Below are 14,809 nucleotides of genomic sequence, written 5' to 3'. Positions count from 1 at the left end.
TGCTGGTGGGAATGTAAACTAGTACAACCATTATGGAAAACAGTGTGGAGATTCCTTAAAGAACTAGAAGTAGAATTACCATTTGATCCAGAAATCCCACTAGTGGGTATCTACCCAGAGAAAAAGAAGTCATTATACCAAAAAGATACTTGCACGTGCATGTTTATAGCAGCACAATTCTCAACTGCAAAAATATGGAACCAGCCCAAATGCCCAACAATGAGTGGATAAAGAAACTGTGGCATATATATACACCATGGAATACTGCTCAGCCATAAAAAAAAAATATGACATTCACAGCAATCTGGATGAAAATGAAGACCATTATTCTAAGTGAAATAACTTAGGAATGGAAAACCAAACATGGTATGCTCTCACTCATAAATGGGAGCTAAGCTATGATGACATGAAGGCAAAAGAATGACACAATGGACTCTGAGGACTCAGGGGGAAAGGTGGGATGGGGGTGAGAAATAAAAGACTGCACAGTGGGTAGAGTGTACACTGCTTTGGGTGCACCAAAATCTCAAAAATCACCACTGAAGAACTTATTCATGTAATAACCAAACACTAACCGTTCCCCCAAAACCATCTGAAATAAATAAACAAATGAAGGTGAGTTGGTAATTGCTTAACCATTGTTTTACTTCTGGTTTTGGAAAAAACTGTCTTATTAATAATAAAATAACAGTATTAATATTTTGTCAGCAAAGGGGGAACCTATAATTCATCACCTTAACCCTTTTCTATTTTATTCATACACATATATAATACAGTGTACGTGTATGTGTACAATGCTGTATAGTATTCAGCTTTTTTTTTCCTTACCCATTTTTAGGTCTTATCCACTTTTCTATAAGCTACACGATCTTGATAAATGTCACTTTGGTGTACTTAATTAAAACAATTTTATCTTTTTAAAAAATTGATCTAATTTAAATAATTTGAGAAATCCGCAATTTTCCTTTAAAACCTCTAAGTGTTACAAAGCCAGAGTTGTTACATAACTCATACAAAAGCTCCAAAGCAATTATTCTAAACATGCTCTGGTTTGGTTCAAAGTTCTCAAAGGTCTCACTGCTTATGTGAGATGAGCAGTGTCACTACTGGCCCTCTATTGTGGGCTAGCGACACAGAAGCAACCCACTGTGTGCCCACTTTGTTGAGACTGAGATGCAGGACCGTTCAACTGAAACCCTTAAAGAGGCTCTCTTTGAATTATTCCCTAAAGTGCTTTAGGGGTGGCTGAGATAACACAGGTTACCCCTGCAGTTCATCAGGCTAGAAGAATTGGTAAGCAGTAGGGTGGGCAACCATTCCCAACTTCACACTAGCCTCTCCACAGCCCATTCCAGCAATGCCTCAAAATGCCTCTACTTTTATAAACTCTTCCGTGGTGGGCCCAGCTAGGAGTGGTTTCTGCTTTCTTTGAAATTTGATAACCCTTTATTTCACCTTTTTTGAGACATACACTGTGTTGCTCACTAGACTTGCCCACAACAGTGAAATCAACGAAATGACTGGGCTGTAATTTGAATAAAGGGTCCATAACTGACTCAACTTTGTATCCTTCACAGTGCCTATTATGGTGCTAGGCACAGCAGGTTTTCAATTAATATTGAATACAAAAGTAGACTAGACTGGGAGCATGAGCCACTGGATGATATGCTTGGAATGGCACTCCATCTTGTAAGAGATGCTCTTATCAGCTGATAAGATTTCCTTTAACATTCTGCAATGCATTTGGTATAACATTTTTTAATTTTACTATTAATTATGTTATAGAAAATATTTACAGTTTCGGGCCAGGAGCAGTGGCTCACGCCTATAATCGCAGCACTCTGGGAGGCCGAGGCAGGCGGATCACCTGAGGTCAGGAGTTCGAGACCAGCCTGGCCAACACGGTGAAACCCCGTCTCTACTAGAAACACAAAAATTAGCCAGATGTGGTGGCACACACCTGTAATCCCAGCTACTCAGGAGGCTGAGGCAGGAGAATCACTTGAACCTGAGAGGCAGAGGTTGCAGTGAGCCGAGATCGCGCCACTGCATTCCAGCCTGGGTGACAGAGTAAGACTCTGTCTCAAAAAAAAATAAAAAATAAAAAGAAAGACAAAAAGAAAATATTTACAGTTTGGAAATGGTCATGTTTTATTTTTATAAGAGCTTAATGAAAAAAGGCAAAATTCTTTATTGACAAAGTAATACCTGAAGTACTCACTGGCGGCATCATTCTACCCCTACCCATCTGTACTTTACTCTCTTTTTTGTAGGTGGATCTCCCTGGATCTGTCAAAAGCACCCCCAAACATCGCTTGGCCCTGTTTCACCCACTGTCGCACTTAATTCTTAGATGATATTACTGAACCCTGTCTACTGACAAAAACTAACCTCTGTGATATGAGTGGTATGCATCATTTTTTTAAAAGGAAATTTTTGCTTTCCAATTTAACTCAGAACACACTGGGTTAAGTGTGTTCTGTCTTCTTTTAAGCAGTATTTTCAGAGATTAAATTCTAAATTCTCATGTTCTTCAAACCTCAATAATTTCTCAGGACCAATGAGAAAACTGCCCAGATAGCCAAATGCCTGAAATTTTATCACTGACCCTGAAAGAAAGGTTCTTTATAACTACTGTACAAATCATTGCTCATTGGAGGAGAGATATTACATATAATTCTAAGTACTGTTATACATAAAACATAAATTTATTCAAAGATGAAATTCAAAAATGAACTTTAGACTATTCTCATCACTGGCCTAGTCGGCTAGGTATGGAAGACTATTTGGATGTTTGAGCATACTGTGAATATTTCATCCACAGAATACGGGAGAGCTTTCAATAGAATGAGAGAGAAAAAAATCTATAGTCTAGAGAACAAAAGCTAAGAGTTTCAAGTTTTAGTGGCCATGTTTCCCATAGGGCTATTGTATAAGAAGAGTAATACTATATTTTTTCCTATTCACAGATGGAAAAGGTAAAATTTTGCTTTATTTAAGCCCAATAGCAATAATCTTGCATGGGTTTCAGAAAAATGATACATATTTTACTGTGGGATAATGAGGACCATTAGTTATTAGAACAAATTATTCTCTTTCAATTCAAGAGCCTTATTCATTCACTCATTTAATAGGCTATCCTCTCTCTCCCTTTCACTAAAATGGTCTCCCCATACGGAACACCTGGCCATGCAACATGCCACCAGACAGACTTCAGGAGGTATCTTGATGGGGAGAAATAGAGAATTTCCAAAGTGAAGCCATAGGATAAACCAACACTTGATGCTTGCCTTTCATTTCAAGGAAAGTAGTATAAAAGCAATAGAGAAAGAAAAAAGTAGTTGAAAAATATACTTGCTCTCCACAAAAGAGTCTTAAAAATAAAAAATCATGAGCTTAATAAATTTTCCTAAATGAAATTATGCCATTATTCCTGATTTCTTTGTACTAACTAAAAGGACAAAGTATCAAACTTCACTAAAGTTTCAATACTACAATACATTTCATTAATCAAAGATAAAAACTACATTAAAAGCAAGAGAATTACTTTATGTCTGTGATTAGGCAGTTGGAGGGCTTGTATTTTATGTATACATTTGTATACTTCAACTTATTTAACGGTGTCAGTTCACTAGCTGCATTTTTTTTTATATAAAGAAAACAGATTTAGAATTTTAAAAACAAATTACAGTAATTTTATGCCTACAGCTTGCACCTCTTAGAAACCACGTACCCCCTAACACTTCTCTTACTTTGCCACCACTTCCCCATCTCCCTCCCTCCTCCTAAAACCACAGGCTACAGTAGAACTGATAACAGGGGCCTCGAAGCCCCTACTGAATAGCCACCCTAATTTTTTATTTGGGGTAGAGGAATAAAGGGTGCAGATAAGAAATTCAGCTCCTGAATAGAGCAGGAGGCTAATGCCTGCAGAGATCTGCCTGGTGAGCTTCAATGTTTTCTACAGATCTTCATGATGATGGGGACTTGTGGGCCTACACTTCATTAATGCTGAAACTCCTGGAAGGGGGCAGAAGGAAAGGACTACAAGATTTGTTACTAATATAGATGGCTGTGTATATACTGCTGGTGCAGGCACAGGGTAGGATGAGAGAAGAGGACAAGCAGGAGAGGAGGACTACACAATGATGACAACTTCACACATCCGTGATATAAAAACCACTGTCAAGTGGCAGAAGAAAAAAAATGAGAAAAAGTAGCCAAAAGTGAGGAGCAGTTGCAGATCCGTCAAGGCCAAGGACACATTCCCTCCCATCAGCTTGACTTGGCTACATGGCACCAAGAAGGGACTGCCCGGAAGAGTGTCCACACAGCCATGGCTGCACCTAGAGAATTTTCAGGTTGTGAGGCAGGAGTGATGGGTACATGGGTGGGACCGTGTGCAAGTCTGGAGGGTTCTCTGTGTAGACTGAGATTGGTCAATAATGAGATAAAACATGAAACTTCTGAAGATGGGACCCACTTGTCTACTACTGGCTTTGAAAATAATTTGTGAAAACTGAATTCATAAGGCAGCCTATGATACAGCAGCTGCAGTTATAATAAAGTATCTGTCAAGTCAAAATCTGCTACTGTTCAATTTATAAACAAAAATCATCTTAACTATGACTTCTGGAACTAACAAAATCAGTCTGGTCCCTCTTAGTATGTCTGGCCTTGACACATCCAGGCAGGCATCAGGCCAATCCACCCAAGCAGGCTCCATCACCCTTTATTGCTCAGCTCTTTTGCTGACATACAAGGCTACGCAAGTCCTTATCTTAAATGTTATTCATGAGACAAGGCTTGTTCCATCTACCTCCTCTCAGTGCTGGGTCACCAAAAAATTCAAAACCAAAGAAGAAAAGGGCAACAGTTTTACACCAGGTTTTTGAAGACACAAATGGAAAAACTGGGAGATCTACTCTTTAAAAAATGGTTTTACTCAGAGGTTTTCAGTGGAGAGCGGGGGGGGCGGGTACAGTGAGAAATAGAGGGAGCAAGAAAAACACGAAGCCCCCCATGCTTATACATCTATGCCACCCTGCTCCTGGTTGAAAACATCTTTCATAGCCTTTTAGAGCTAAGAACAGGCAATCAAGTTTAGCACAGTAGTTAAGATCACAACCTTTGGAATCACAGCTGGCTACTTACTACCTATGTGCCAAGACCAAGATAGTTACCTCTCTAAACCTTGGCTTCTTCCTCTGTAAAATGGAGCTAATACAACATACCTTTGTGAGGTTGTCACAAGGACTGAATGAGATAACAAATGCAAAGTACTTATCACTGTATCCAACAGAGCAAATGCTCAATGTATAGCAGAGAAAAAAGTGAAGCTAAAAAATACCTTGCTTTTACAGTCCTCTCTTCCCAGCTGAGGATTTATAAACATCATCAAATACAACTCATCTTGGAGAATACATATGATAATTTTGGTGGTAGAATTTTATCTTCCTAATATTTGCTTAGGCAAATGTTAAAAATGAGCTTCCACTTCCAGAGTAAACATTGACGAGGTAGTGACGATGGGGGTAACAGGGAGGAGCTCAGAAACATACTGAACAGGTGCAGGACAGAAAATATGTGACTTGATAATTCACCGATGGAAAATCCAGTCTCATTCTACAAACGCAGTTGAGCACTAAGTATATACAAATCTTACAGACTGAAGGAGTATGAACATATTTCTACTGACGCCTAAAAGAAGGGTGGGAGGTGGCTACCACTCACGGAGCCCTTCCTTTGCCTGAGACCTTGTGCTGAACATCTCACACATATCATCTTATTTCTCCCTCAGAGTAACTCTATTCCATGACTCAAGGAGCTAAGGTGTAGACCAAGGTTCAGAAGCTTGTGAATAGCAGAACCAGCATTGAAACCCAGGTCCCTATGCTGTCAAAGCCCATGGCTAAAGCTAGATGTTTTAGTAAAAAGAGGGGGAGAATCTTCCATGAAGCAGGGACAGAATGGGCAGTGCCATATTTGGGAGACACTGCGTAGACTGAATAAGAAATAAGGCTGGATACATAGGTGGGAGCTGGAAAGTTAAGTCTATAATTGCCAAAGTTAAGAGTTTGTGAGATGCCAGTGGCACCTGGGCTTGACTTACAAATAGTGAGAAGCCATCTCAGGACATTAGGCAGTACTCCGAAAACACTCATCTTTGCTTACCACAGAAGACAGAGGAAAGGCCTTAAAAGCAATGTAACTCTTTATGTACTTGGTCATCTAAAAATGAAATCAGGGCTGGTTATGAAATACATTTCTAAGCAAAAGATAACAAAAGTAATAATGACACAGCAACGGAGACAATCTGGTGACATAGCAAAAAGCCAAAGTAATACTGAGGTCTCAGGGTTGGCTGGTACCTCCTGGGATGACGATAACTTAGAAATCAGCCAATTCCTAGAGGATAACAGTGGGTCCAGTTTTAGAATAACTTACAGAGTAGGATTCTCACAATGAATTGAATATTAAAAATTAAAAATTTCATGTTAAAAAGCCATGTTTTCTCACTTGACATGAAAATACCTTCAGCGACAGAGACAAGATGAACCAATAAGCAAGATAGCATCAATCTCCTTATAAATGGAGGTACACTAATTAAAGCTATAACAATGTAAACTCGGTGACTGTAACAGCACCTGAAATCTTCACTTTACCCTTTCTTTTGCCTTCCCTCTCTTCCCTCAGTATTCAGTGAGTATCAACTATGGAGCAGGCATGTGGTTACAGTAGCAAGTATGTGGAGCTCATAGTCTATGAGTGGAGACAGTACCAAACAACCACAAAAATACATTCCAAACTATAAACAAAGAAGTGCCAGACACAATACCATGCCCATAAGCAGAGATCTCAAGAGACAAGGAAGACTACATGTGCCCCTGTTACCATGTGAGGTTCTATGTGAGTTTGGGACACTTACCCAACCACGTTGCAATGAGGACAGCATCAATTCCGTCTATTGGTTCACAGATCCGAGCCACGACTGGGTGGATCTGCTGGGCCAGGTAGTACTGGGTGTCAATGGTTAGATTATCCTGTTTCTGCAGCTGCTCAGGCGCATAGGCCCTCTGACTTGCAGTGAGGTTTGATCCATCCTAAAAAAAGATATGATAAAAAGACACGTAAAAAGAAGACACAGGTAAAGTTGTGAGCAACTCAATCACAGACACTTGCTTGGTCAAACAGAGAGGCAACAATTTAAATTTTATGTATCTACTTCTAAACATCAAGACCTCTTTTTGACCTATTGTTGAACATTTTGAGTAGGAAAATCAAGGACAACATCTCAATCTTGAGATCTCATCCAGTGTCCAAGAATATAAATCCAGTATATGTTGTGTTCTGTTTTTTGCAAAAACTTGAAACCAACAAGATAGCAATGACTAGATTAAATAATTTCACCTGCCATATCACCAAACACTGAGAAGGCTTAGTAACAATTAGTGTAGCCAGAAAGGCTTTTTAAGGAGTGATAATTTAAAGACATGTGTATGGTCTTTTTTATTATGTTAATGTGATCCCTTCAGGCAAGAATTCTAGTCAAAGTAACTCAAAGATCCCGAGAGTAATATTTTCTATGAGAGCCATGTATCACTGAGAAGCAAATGAACAAGTGGAAAAGAGTGGGGAAATGAAATCTATAGAGTAGTAATTTATATGCAAGATACAGTAAGTAGAAGTAAAAATGATGTAGTGTCCTAGCAGAGTGGCAGGGCTCTAAAAGCCAAATATCTGGCCACTGGAATGAAGGGCATGTCATTTTGTACCATTTACCTGGTTCCTCCTCAAGAAAAGGAAGATGGGTCAGAAAGCCTCTTTTCAAGGGTTTTCTCTTTTACTCTATAAAAATAAAAGCTGTGAAATTCTATATAATTGGCCCATATCCAGCCTTGTGAATGATGTCACCATCATCTCTGAACCAAAAAGTTCTCTCTACTGGATCAACATCCAACAACTCACTCACTCTTCCTCTCATCTGAAACAGAATTTAATATTCAAACTAGTAAATTATAACTATTCACAGTGCTCAGCTGCTCAGCAGAACTGATTATAATGTGAATCCTATTCTTTCATTCCTGCTACAATCAGTCCCTTTCCAGCTCAGCACCCAGCCCAAAGCAGAGGCAACCTTCCACACACCACTGTCTTTACCAGAGACCAGAGGCAGAGGCCTCTTTTTCTGGCTAGGCTCCTGATGAAAACAACCTGGGCCTGTTTATCAACTAGGTTCTACCTGTTCTAAGACAAAATGAAATACCTAAAAAGGAAGCAAACTCAGATTAAAAGACTTATTATTATTTGTCAGGAGTTTACAACATAGTAAAAGGAATTAGGCATAATTAATCAAGTTTAATTCTTGCTCTTTCAGAAGCTTGAATTGTTTAAGATGATAATAAGGTGACAACCAATGATAAAAACCACGTGAAAAAATCCTCCGGCAGTGTCTTTTCACACAACTCAATTGTATTTAGACTGCCTTTTACCAAACACATAAAATCTGAACAATTTACAGAATTATGAAAAATTGGTCTACCCTTAAGATTACAGCAATGTTGAGTTTAACAATTTTTAATGGTGAATTAAAATAGAATTTATACATGTAAAATATTTTTTAAAGGCACCTGCCTTTAAAAATATTAGAGTTACTTTCTAATATTTCAGTAGAAGTTCTCATAGTAAAGCATGGTTTTCAAAAAAGCAGTTGAAAACTTTCTGAGCATGCTTTCAGTTTAAAACGTTTTTATTCTAAATATTCACACAAAAGACTAGTTTTAACAAAAAGTGACACAAACATATTTCTTAGGGTATTTTAAAAATCTAAGCTCGAACATGGCTAAATTCAAAAGACTTGGTTAGATGACAGGTTTTGCTATATCGTATTGGAAAAACATTTAGGCTATGACCTAAGATACATCCTTCGGCTGGACACAGTGGCTCATGCCTGTAATCCCAGTACTTGGAGAGGCTGAGCCAGAAGGATCACTTGAGCCCAGGAGTTCAACACCAGCTTGGGTGACATAGTGAGACCCCCATTTTTTTTTTTGACCAAAAAAAAAAAAAAAAGTTAGCCAGGCATGGAGGCATGCATCTGTGGTCCCAGCTACTCAGGAGGCTAAAGTGGGAGGATCACTTGAGCCTGGGAGATAAAGGCTGCAGTGAGCTGTGGTCATGCCACTGCAGTCTTGCCTGAGTGACAGAGCGAGACCCTGTCTCAAAATTTAAAAAAAATAATAATAACCTTCAAAGATTTCATTCTCAAACCTGAGCAGGGCCCCATGGTATGTGCAAGAATACGTGGCACACATCTTTAAGAACAGATTAAGAAGCAACGCTGGTCTTCTTCAAGTGCCCATGTAGTAATTTGTGAACTTCACAAAGTACATACTTCAGAGAGACAACCATGTGCAGTCGATTCATACAAAACTAGGTAGTCATCGTTAGTAGGAAACTAATGGGAAAATATTTTAAACTGGAGACAAGTGGGCCCCTTAAAATAATTATGTTAAAGGCATGCCTTATGGAAATTATGTCTAATGAAAGTTAAATAGTTATGGATTTAAAACCTAGCCAACAAATGGAAGTTGATTTAAGATCTGAGCAAATAATTCACATAGGTTTAATGCGTTAACAACCTACAATATAAATTACATACCAAAAACATTACTCTCTGAACCCATCTGAATAAGTTATCAGTAGGGTACTATTTCCTAAACGTAAATTTTAAACAAAACAAAACAAAACCTGTTTAGGATATAGGCTATTCTTGGAGGACACCCTTGCTTAAGGCAGCAAACAGTCCTCTTAAAAATGTGTCATGATGGGCCAGGAGCAGTGGCTCACGCCTGTAATCCCAGCACCTTGGGAGACTGAGGCAGGAGGATCACGTGAGGTCAGGAGTTTGAGACCAAATTGGTCAACATGGTGAAATCCCATTTCTACTAAAAATACAAAAAAATTAGCTCGGCATGGTGGCGCGTGCCTGTAATCCCAGCTACTCAGAAGGCTGAGGCAGGAGAATCGCTTGAACCCAGGAGGTGGAGGTTGCAGTGGGCTGAGATGGCACCACTGCACTCCAGCCTGGGCAACAGAGCGAGACTCCATCTCAAAAAAAAAAAAAAGTGTCATGATACATTTTCAAAAGCATATTCTAAAAATATGGCTGCATTATGAAACAGAATAATTTGAGTGCTTAAAAGCAAAAAATTTAGGCAGATTTGGCTAGCAAACAGGTTGAAAGGGAGCATGTCCCATGGGTAGGGTATAAAGGCAAATTAAAGTCCTATAGGTTTTCTTGGGATATGTTAAGGAGAATAAGTTAATAAAAAGAAATATGAATCATACTTTTAAAAAGCAAATAAGGCACATACCAGTGGATGGAAATTGCTAAAAATACATAAAATTGGATGTACTGTACTACATTAGCAACAGCATTTTGAGCCTATGCATATCAATAAGACCTGAGAAAAAGGAACCTTAACACCTAACATTCAGACATCAAGGGACACAAAATAGACTTTTAAATACAATGATCATCCTATTTTATAAGTTACCACACATCTTCATTGCAGGTTTAGCCAAAACACAATTGTGGCTTGATTTCATTATTAATGCTATTTCACTGAACCTATATAATTTTTCAAAGTTGTATGCTGCCATCTGTTCTTCTCATTACCAATCTAAGAGCTTTTCCATGTATGCGAAGACATAAGTGAAAAAAAAAAACCTAGCCTATTTACCAAAATCTTTATTTGCATAATATGAAAATTGTTTTTTTGAGATGAGACTTGTCAGAGGCAATATGCAAAGCACATTAAGGGCTTGAGCGAGTCAGACATTTATGGAAATATTTTCCTGCAGGAATTGGCTTTCTGTAACAGTTCTTAATCAAGGGTAACCCTAGGGGGGAGACAGAGTCAAGTGCTGATTCCTGTCCATGTACTTAAATCATTTGTTATGTACATCCACAGCATATAGCAGGTATCAGCAGACTACTTTTAAATTTTCAAAAGACTCTGATTTAAAAACACATTGATTGTGGTTTGACAAATATCAATCATATTGCAATTACTTTTTAGGTTTATGTAAAAAATTTTTTTACGGTAACAACACAATGCAATAACAATTAGGATAAAACTTAATTTCTTTAAAAAAGTTTTATTCAGATAAATTATACCTTATGGTAAGTAGTCTATACCATTGTAATTTGAAAGAATTTGGATAAATGCTATGACCCTGACTTATCTTTACAGATAGAAGGGATGAGACCTCTCCTTTGTTAAAATTGTAGTTAAGGGCTTCAAAAGTCAAAAAACTGCTCTTCTCTCTTACTCTCTCTCCTCACCCATTATAGGCATGCTATTATCAAAAGAACTGGTAGTGGCTTAAAACTGTGTTCCAGAAGGCCTAGAGGTACCTTGTGAAACGGAGAAGGAAGGGTAAGGAGGTGGGCCCTCTCCACTTGAAGGAAGAAAAAAAAAAAAACTGGTTGAATTGTGTGGTTTCCTCATAGGGTATGTTCATAGGATCTCTCAACTTCTCCGTATAATCATGTAGTTCATATTTTTTCACATAATTATTTGGACATTTGCTAGGGAAAAAATGGCATTTATTCTTTTATTATTCCACTGATATTTATAATGGGAACTGCTGCAAAAGGAAAGAGATAAACGAGGACTACTGCTGAACATATGGCGAAACTTACATTTGCATTAAAGTTAATTTAGGGTTAAAAGAGTAGCTACTGTTACAAATCTGTCATAAATGTTTTATGAAAATCCTAATGACATATGCCACACCTCTAATGTTTTTTAAATGCTATGAAACTAACCAGACTTTACAACATCAATTATTGGGGAGAATGCTAAATAAGACACTGTGGTAATCTGGATTTTACTTTCAGTTCTTAAGAGGTATCAGAGTCTTACGAATGTCAATAGTTTACCTGACAGATGACATATGACACAGTATCTCCAGCTTTCACCTTTCTGCCTCCTTGAGAATTTATCCAGAGTGCAACGTGTACATGAGGTAGGCTTTTTTTATCAGGGTAATCCTGGGGATCCTTTGTCAATGCCTAAAAGAGGGAACAAAAAAGTTCTAAGCCTTAAAATAAAACCCTTCTTGCACAGATATACACTAAAAACATCTTTGCTAGAATCATACTAGCCACATAAACATAAAAAATGACAGAAGCTGTATGTAGAAAATATTGCTACAGAATCTTTAAACATCCCATCTTCAAGACTCCTCTCTCCTTTGTTCAATAACTAACATAACCAGATGCAACCCCAACAAAAAAGAAATATAAGCTAATGGGCCATATCACATGATACTTAGACATAAAAAGTTAAGACTATAAATTCAGTGTTATATGCAGTCTTAATGTGTGCAATTATCTCACTGAGTTAACTGATCAGTTGGGACTGATGAATAATGGCTACTCTGACTTAATGATTGTTTCTCAAAGGCTCCTCTGGCCTTAATAAATCCCAAAGGCACTAGAAATCACTGGATTTACTCATGCTGCCAATCAACCTCTACAGAGGTAGAATGAATTTGTAACAGAAAGTAAGTACTACGAGAACAGGAACAATGTCAGCCTTGCTCACAACTGCATGCACAGTGTTCCTAACGATGCTTGATATACAGTAGCAGCCAAATATTTGCTGAATAAATTATTTCACTCCATCTGTAATAATTCTCAGAATAATTTGTTCAAGTATTATAAAGTACCACAGGATGAATAAGACACAGTCATCTGCTATTAGTGGAAGACTCTCTACCCTCCACCTCCCCTCCAAAAAAAAAAAAAAAAAAAAAAAACCTCTAAAATAAGCTATATGTGCCATAAAGGAGATGTGAACAAAGTGTTATGGAGAGAACTTAGAAAGGTAAGAATGACTTCCACCTGAGAGCAGAAATCATGGAAGAAAAAATTAAGCTGGCACTAGAAGGAAAAGCAAGATTTTAAGAAAAGGTAATGGGGGCAAGAATATTCCAGGCAGAGAAACAAACAAAAAGGCAAAAGGTGAGAAAAAAACGCATTCTATTAGACTGAACTCAATATGCATAAAGAAAAGGAGGGGGATATCCAGCCCTGGAAGGGGTAGGTTTCAAAAGACAAGAGAAAGGATGGGGACCAGGGTACTGCTGGATGAGCTCACCCATTCTCAAAGTGTGGACTGTAGAGCCCTGGGAGTTCCTGATATCCTTTCAGGGCGTCCAGAGATCAAAACTATTTTCATAACGATACTACCTGTACTGATGATACAGAAGCAATAGTGGGCAAAACTGCTGATGCCTTATAAACATGAATCAGGACGGTACTATCAAACTGTACTATGAGTCACTGTATTCTTCACCACCATGCACAGTTAAAAAAAAACACTTTCACTTAAGAATGTCCTTGATGAAGCAGTAAGAATTATTTTTAAAGCTCTCAATAGCAAAGACTTGGAACCAACCCAAATGCCCATCAATGATTGACTGGATAAAGAAAATGTGGCACATATACACCATGAAATACTATGCAGCCATACAAAAGAGTGAGTTCATGTTCTTTGCAGGGACATGGATGAAGCTGGAAACCATCATCCTCAGCAAACTAACACAGGAACAGAAAACCAAACACCGCATGTTCTCACTCATAAGTGGGAGCTGAACAAAGAGAACACATGGACACAGGGAGGGGAACATCACACACTGGGGTCTGCCGGGGGAGTAGGGAGGAAGGGGAGGGAGAGCATTAGGACAAATACCTAATCCATGCAGGGCTTAAAACCTAGATGACGGGTTGATAAGTGCAGCAAACCACCACGGCACATGTGTACCTATGTAACAAACCTGCACGTTCAGCACATGTATCCCAGGATTTAAAGTAAAATAAAACAGAAAAAAAAAAACAGCTCTCAACCCTTGAGTACAAGTCTACTATTTCGTGAGATAAAACAAAGTACACACAAGGCACATCTGAAAAACAAAGATTGCTCAAGGGAAAGCATTTGTGCAACTGTTTGAGTTGCAAGCTAAACTAGCTGCCTTTTTCGCAGAATATAATTTTTACTTGAAAGAATAATGGGCAAACTACTGTTATTCTGACTTGGGTATCTGGCAGACAATTTCTCAAAAAAGAAGTGAGCCTGCCACTTCAAGGCAAAAAAAAAAAAAAAAATCTGACAGTATATATTGTCAATGATAAAATTCAAGCTTTCAAGTGCAAATTAGAATTTCAGAAAACTTTTCTACTTCTGTGAGCCTGAAAGCTTCCCAATACTTAAAAACTTTTCTGATATAAGTAGGAATATTTTAAAACGTAATTTTTGATATTGTACAATGAATGTGTCTATTTTGGAGGATCTGTATAATTCAGGGAACCAACATTTAACAAATGATCAACTCATGCCACACATGGGTAAAATATTCTTTCAAAGTACAACAGAGGCCAATAGATTTTAATATAAGAGAACAGGAAAAGTTCATTGATATGGCTTCAGATTCCACATTACAAAGAAAATACCATCTGTAGACGTCTGGTGCAGGATCAAAGAAGAATACATTCAACTATCAGAAAAAAAATACTAAAATACTTCTCCTTTTTCTAACTACATGTTTGGGTTAAACTGGATTTCTTCCTATACTCCATCCCAAACCACATGTCACAACAGATTGTATGCAGAAGCAGAAATGAAAACCCAGATGTCGTCTACTGAGCTAGACATTAAAGAGATGTGCAAAATTGTAAAATGATACCACTCCTCAGGCTAAATTTTTCTTTGTTTTGAAATATATAGCTATTTTTCAT

General features: G+C 38.0%; 1 protein-coding gene across 4 annotated transcripts in view; it reads right to left on the bottom strand.

Moving 5' to 3' along the window:
• Nucleotides 1-14,809, bottom strand: part of POLA1 (DNA polymerase alpha 1, catalytic subunit) — a 297,808-nt gene that overhangs the window by 159,013 nt on the left and 123,986 nt on the right. For all 4 annotated transcript variants that reach the window (XM_031005766.2, XM_031005765.2, XM_055376410.1 and 1 more), the window contains exons 31-32: nucleotides 11,951-12,082; nucleotides 6,929-7,103 (exon numbers count right to left, since the gene is read on the bottom strand). In XM_031005766.2, the coding sequence (XP_030861626.1) occupies nucleotides 6,929-7,103; nucleotides 11,951-12,082 (307 nt within the window). The remainder of the gene's footprint in view (nucleotides 1-6,928; nucleotides 7,104-11,950; nucleotides 12,083-14,809) is intronic.

The sequence above is a fragment of the Gorilla gorilla genome, chromosome X, assembly GCF_029281585.2.
Source record: "Gorilla gorilla gorilla isolate KB3781 chromosome X, NHGRI_mGorGor1-v2.1_pri, whole genome shotgun sequence".
NCBI lineage: Eukaryota > Metazoa > Chordata > Mammalia > Primates > Hominidae > Gorilla > Gorilla gorilla.
This window is presented reverse-complemented; position numbering and strand designations above follow the sequence as displayed.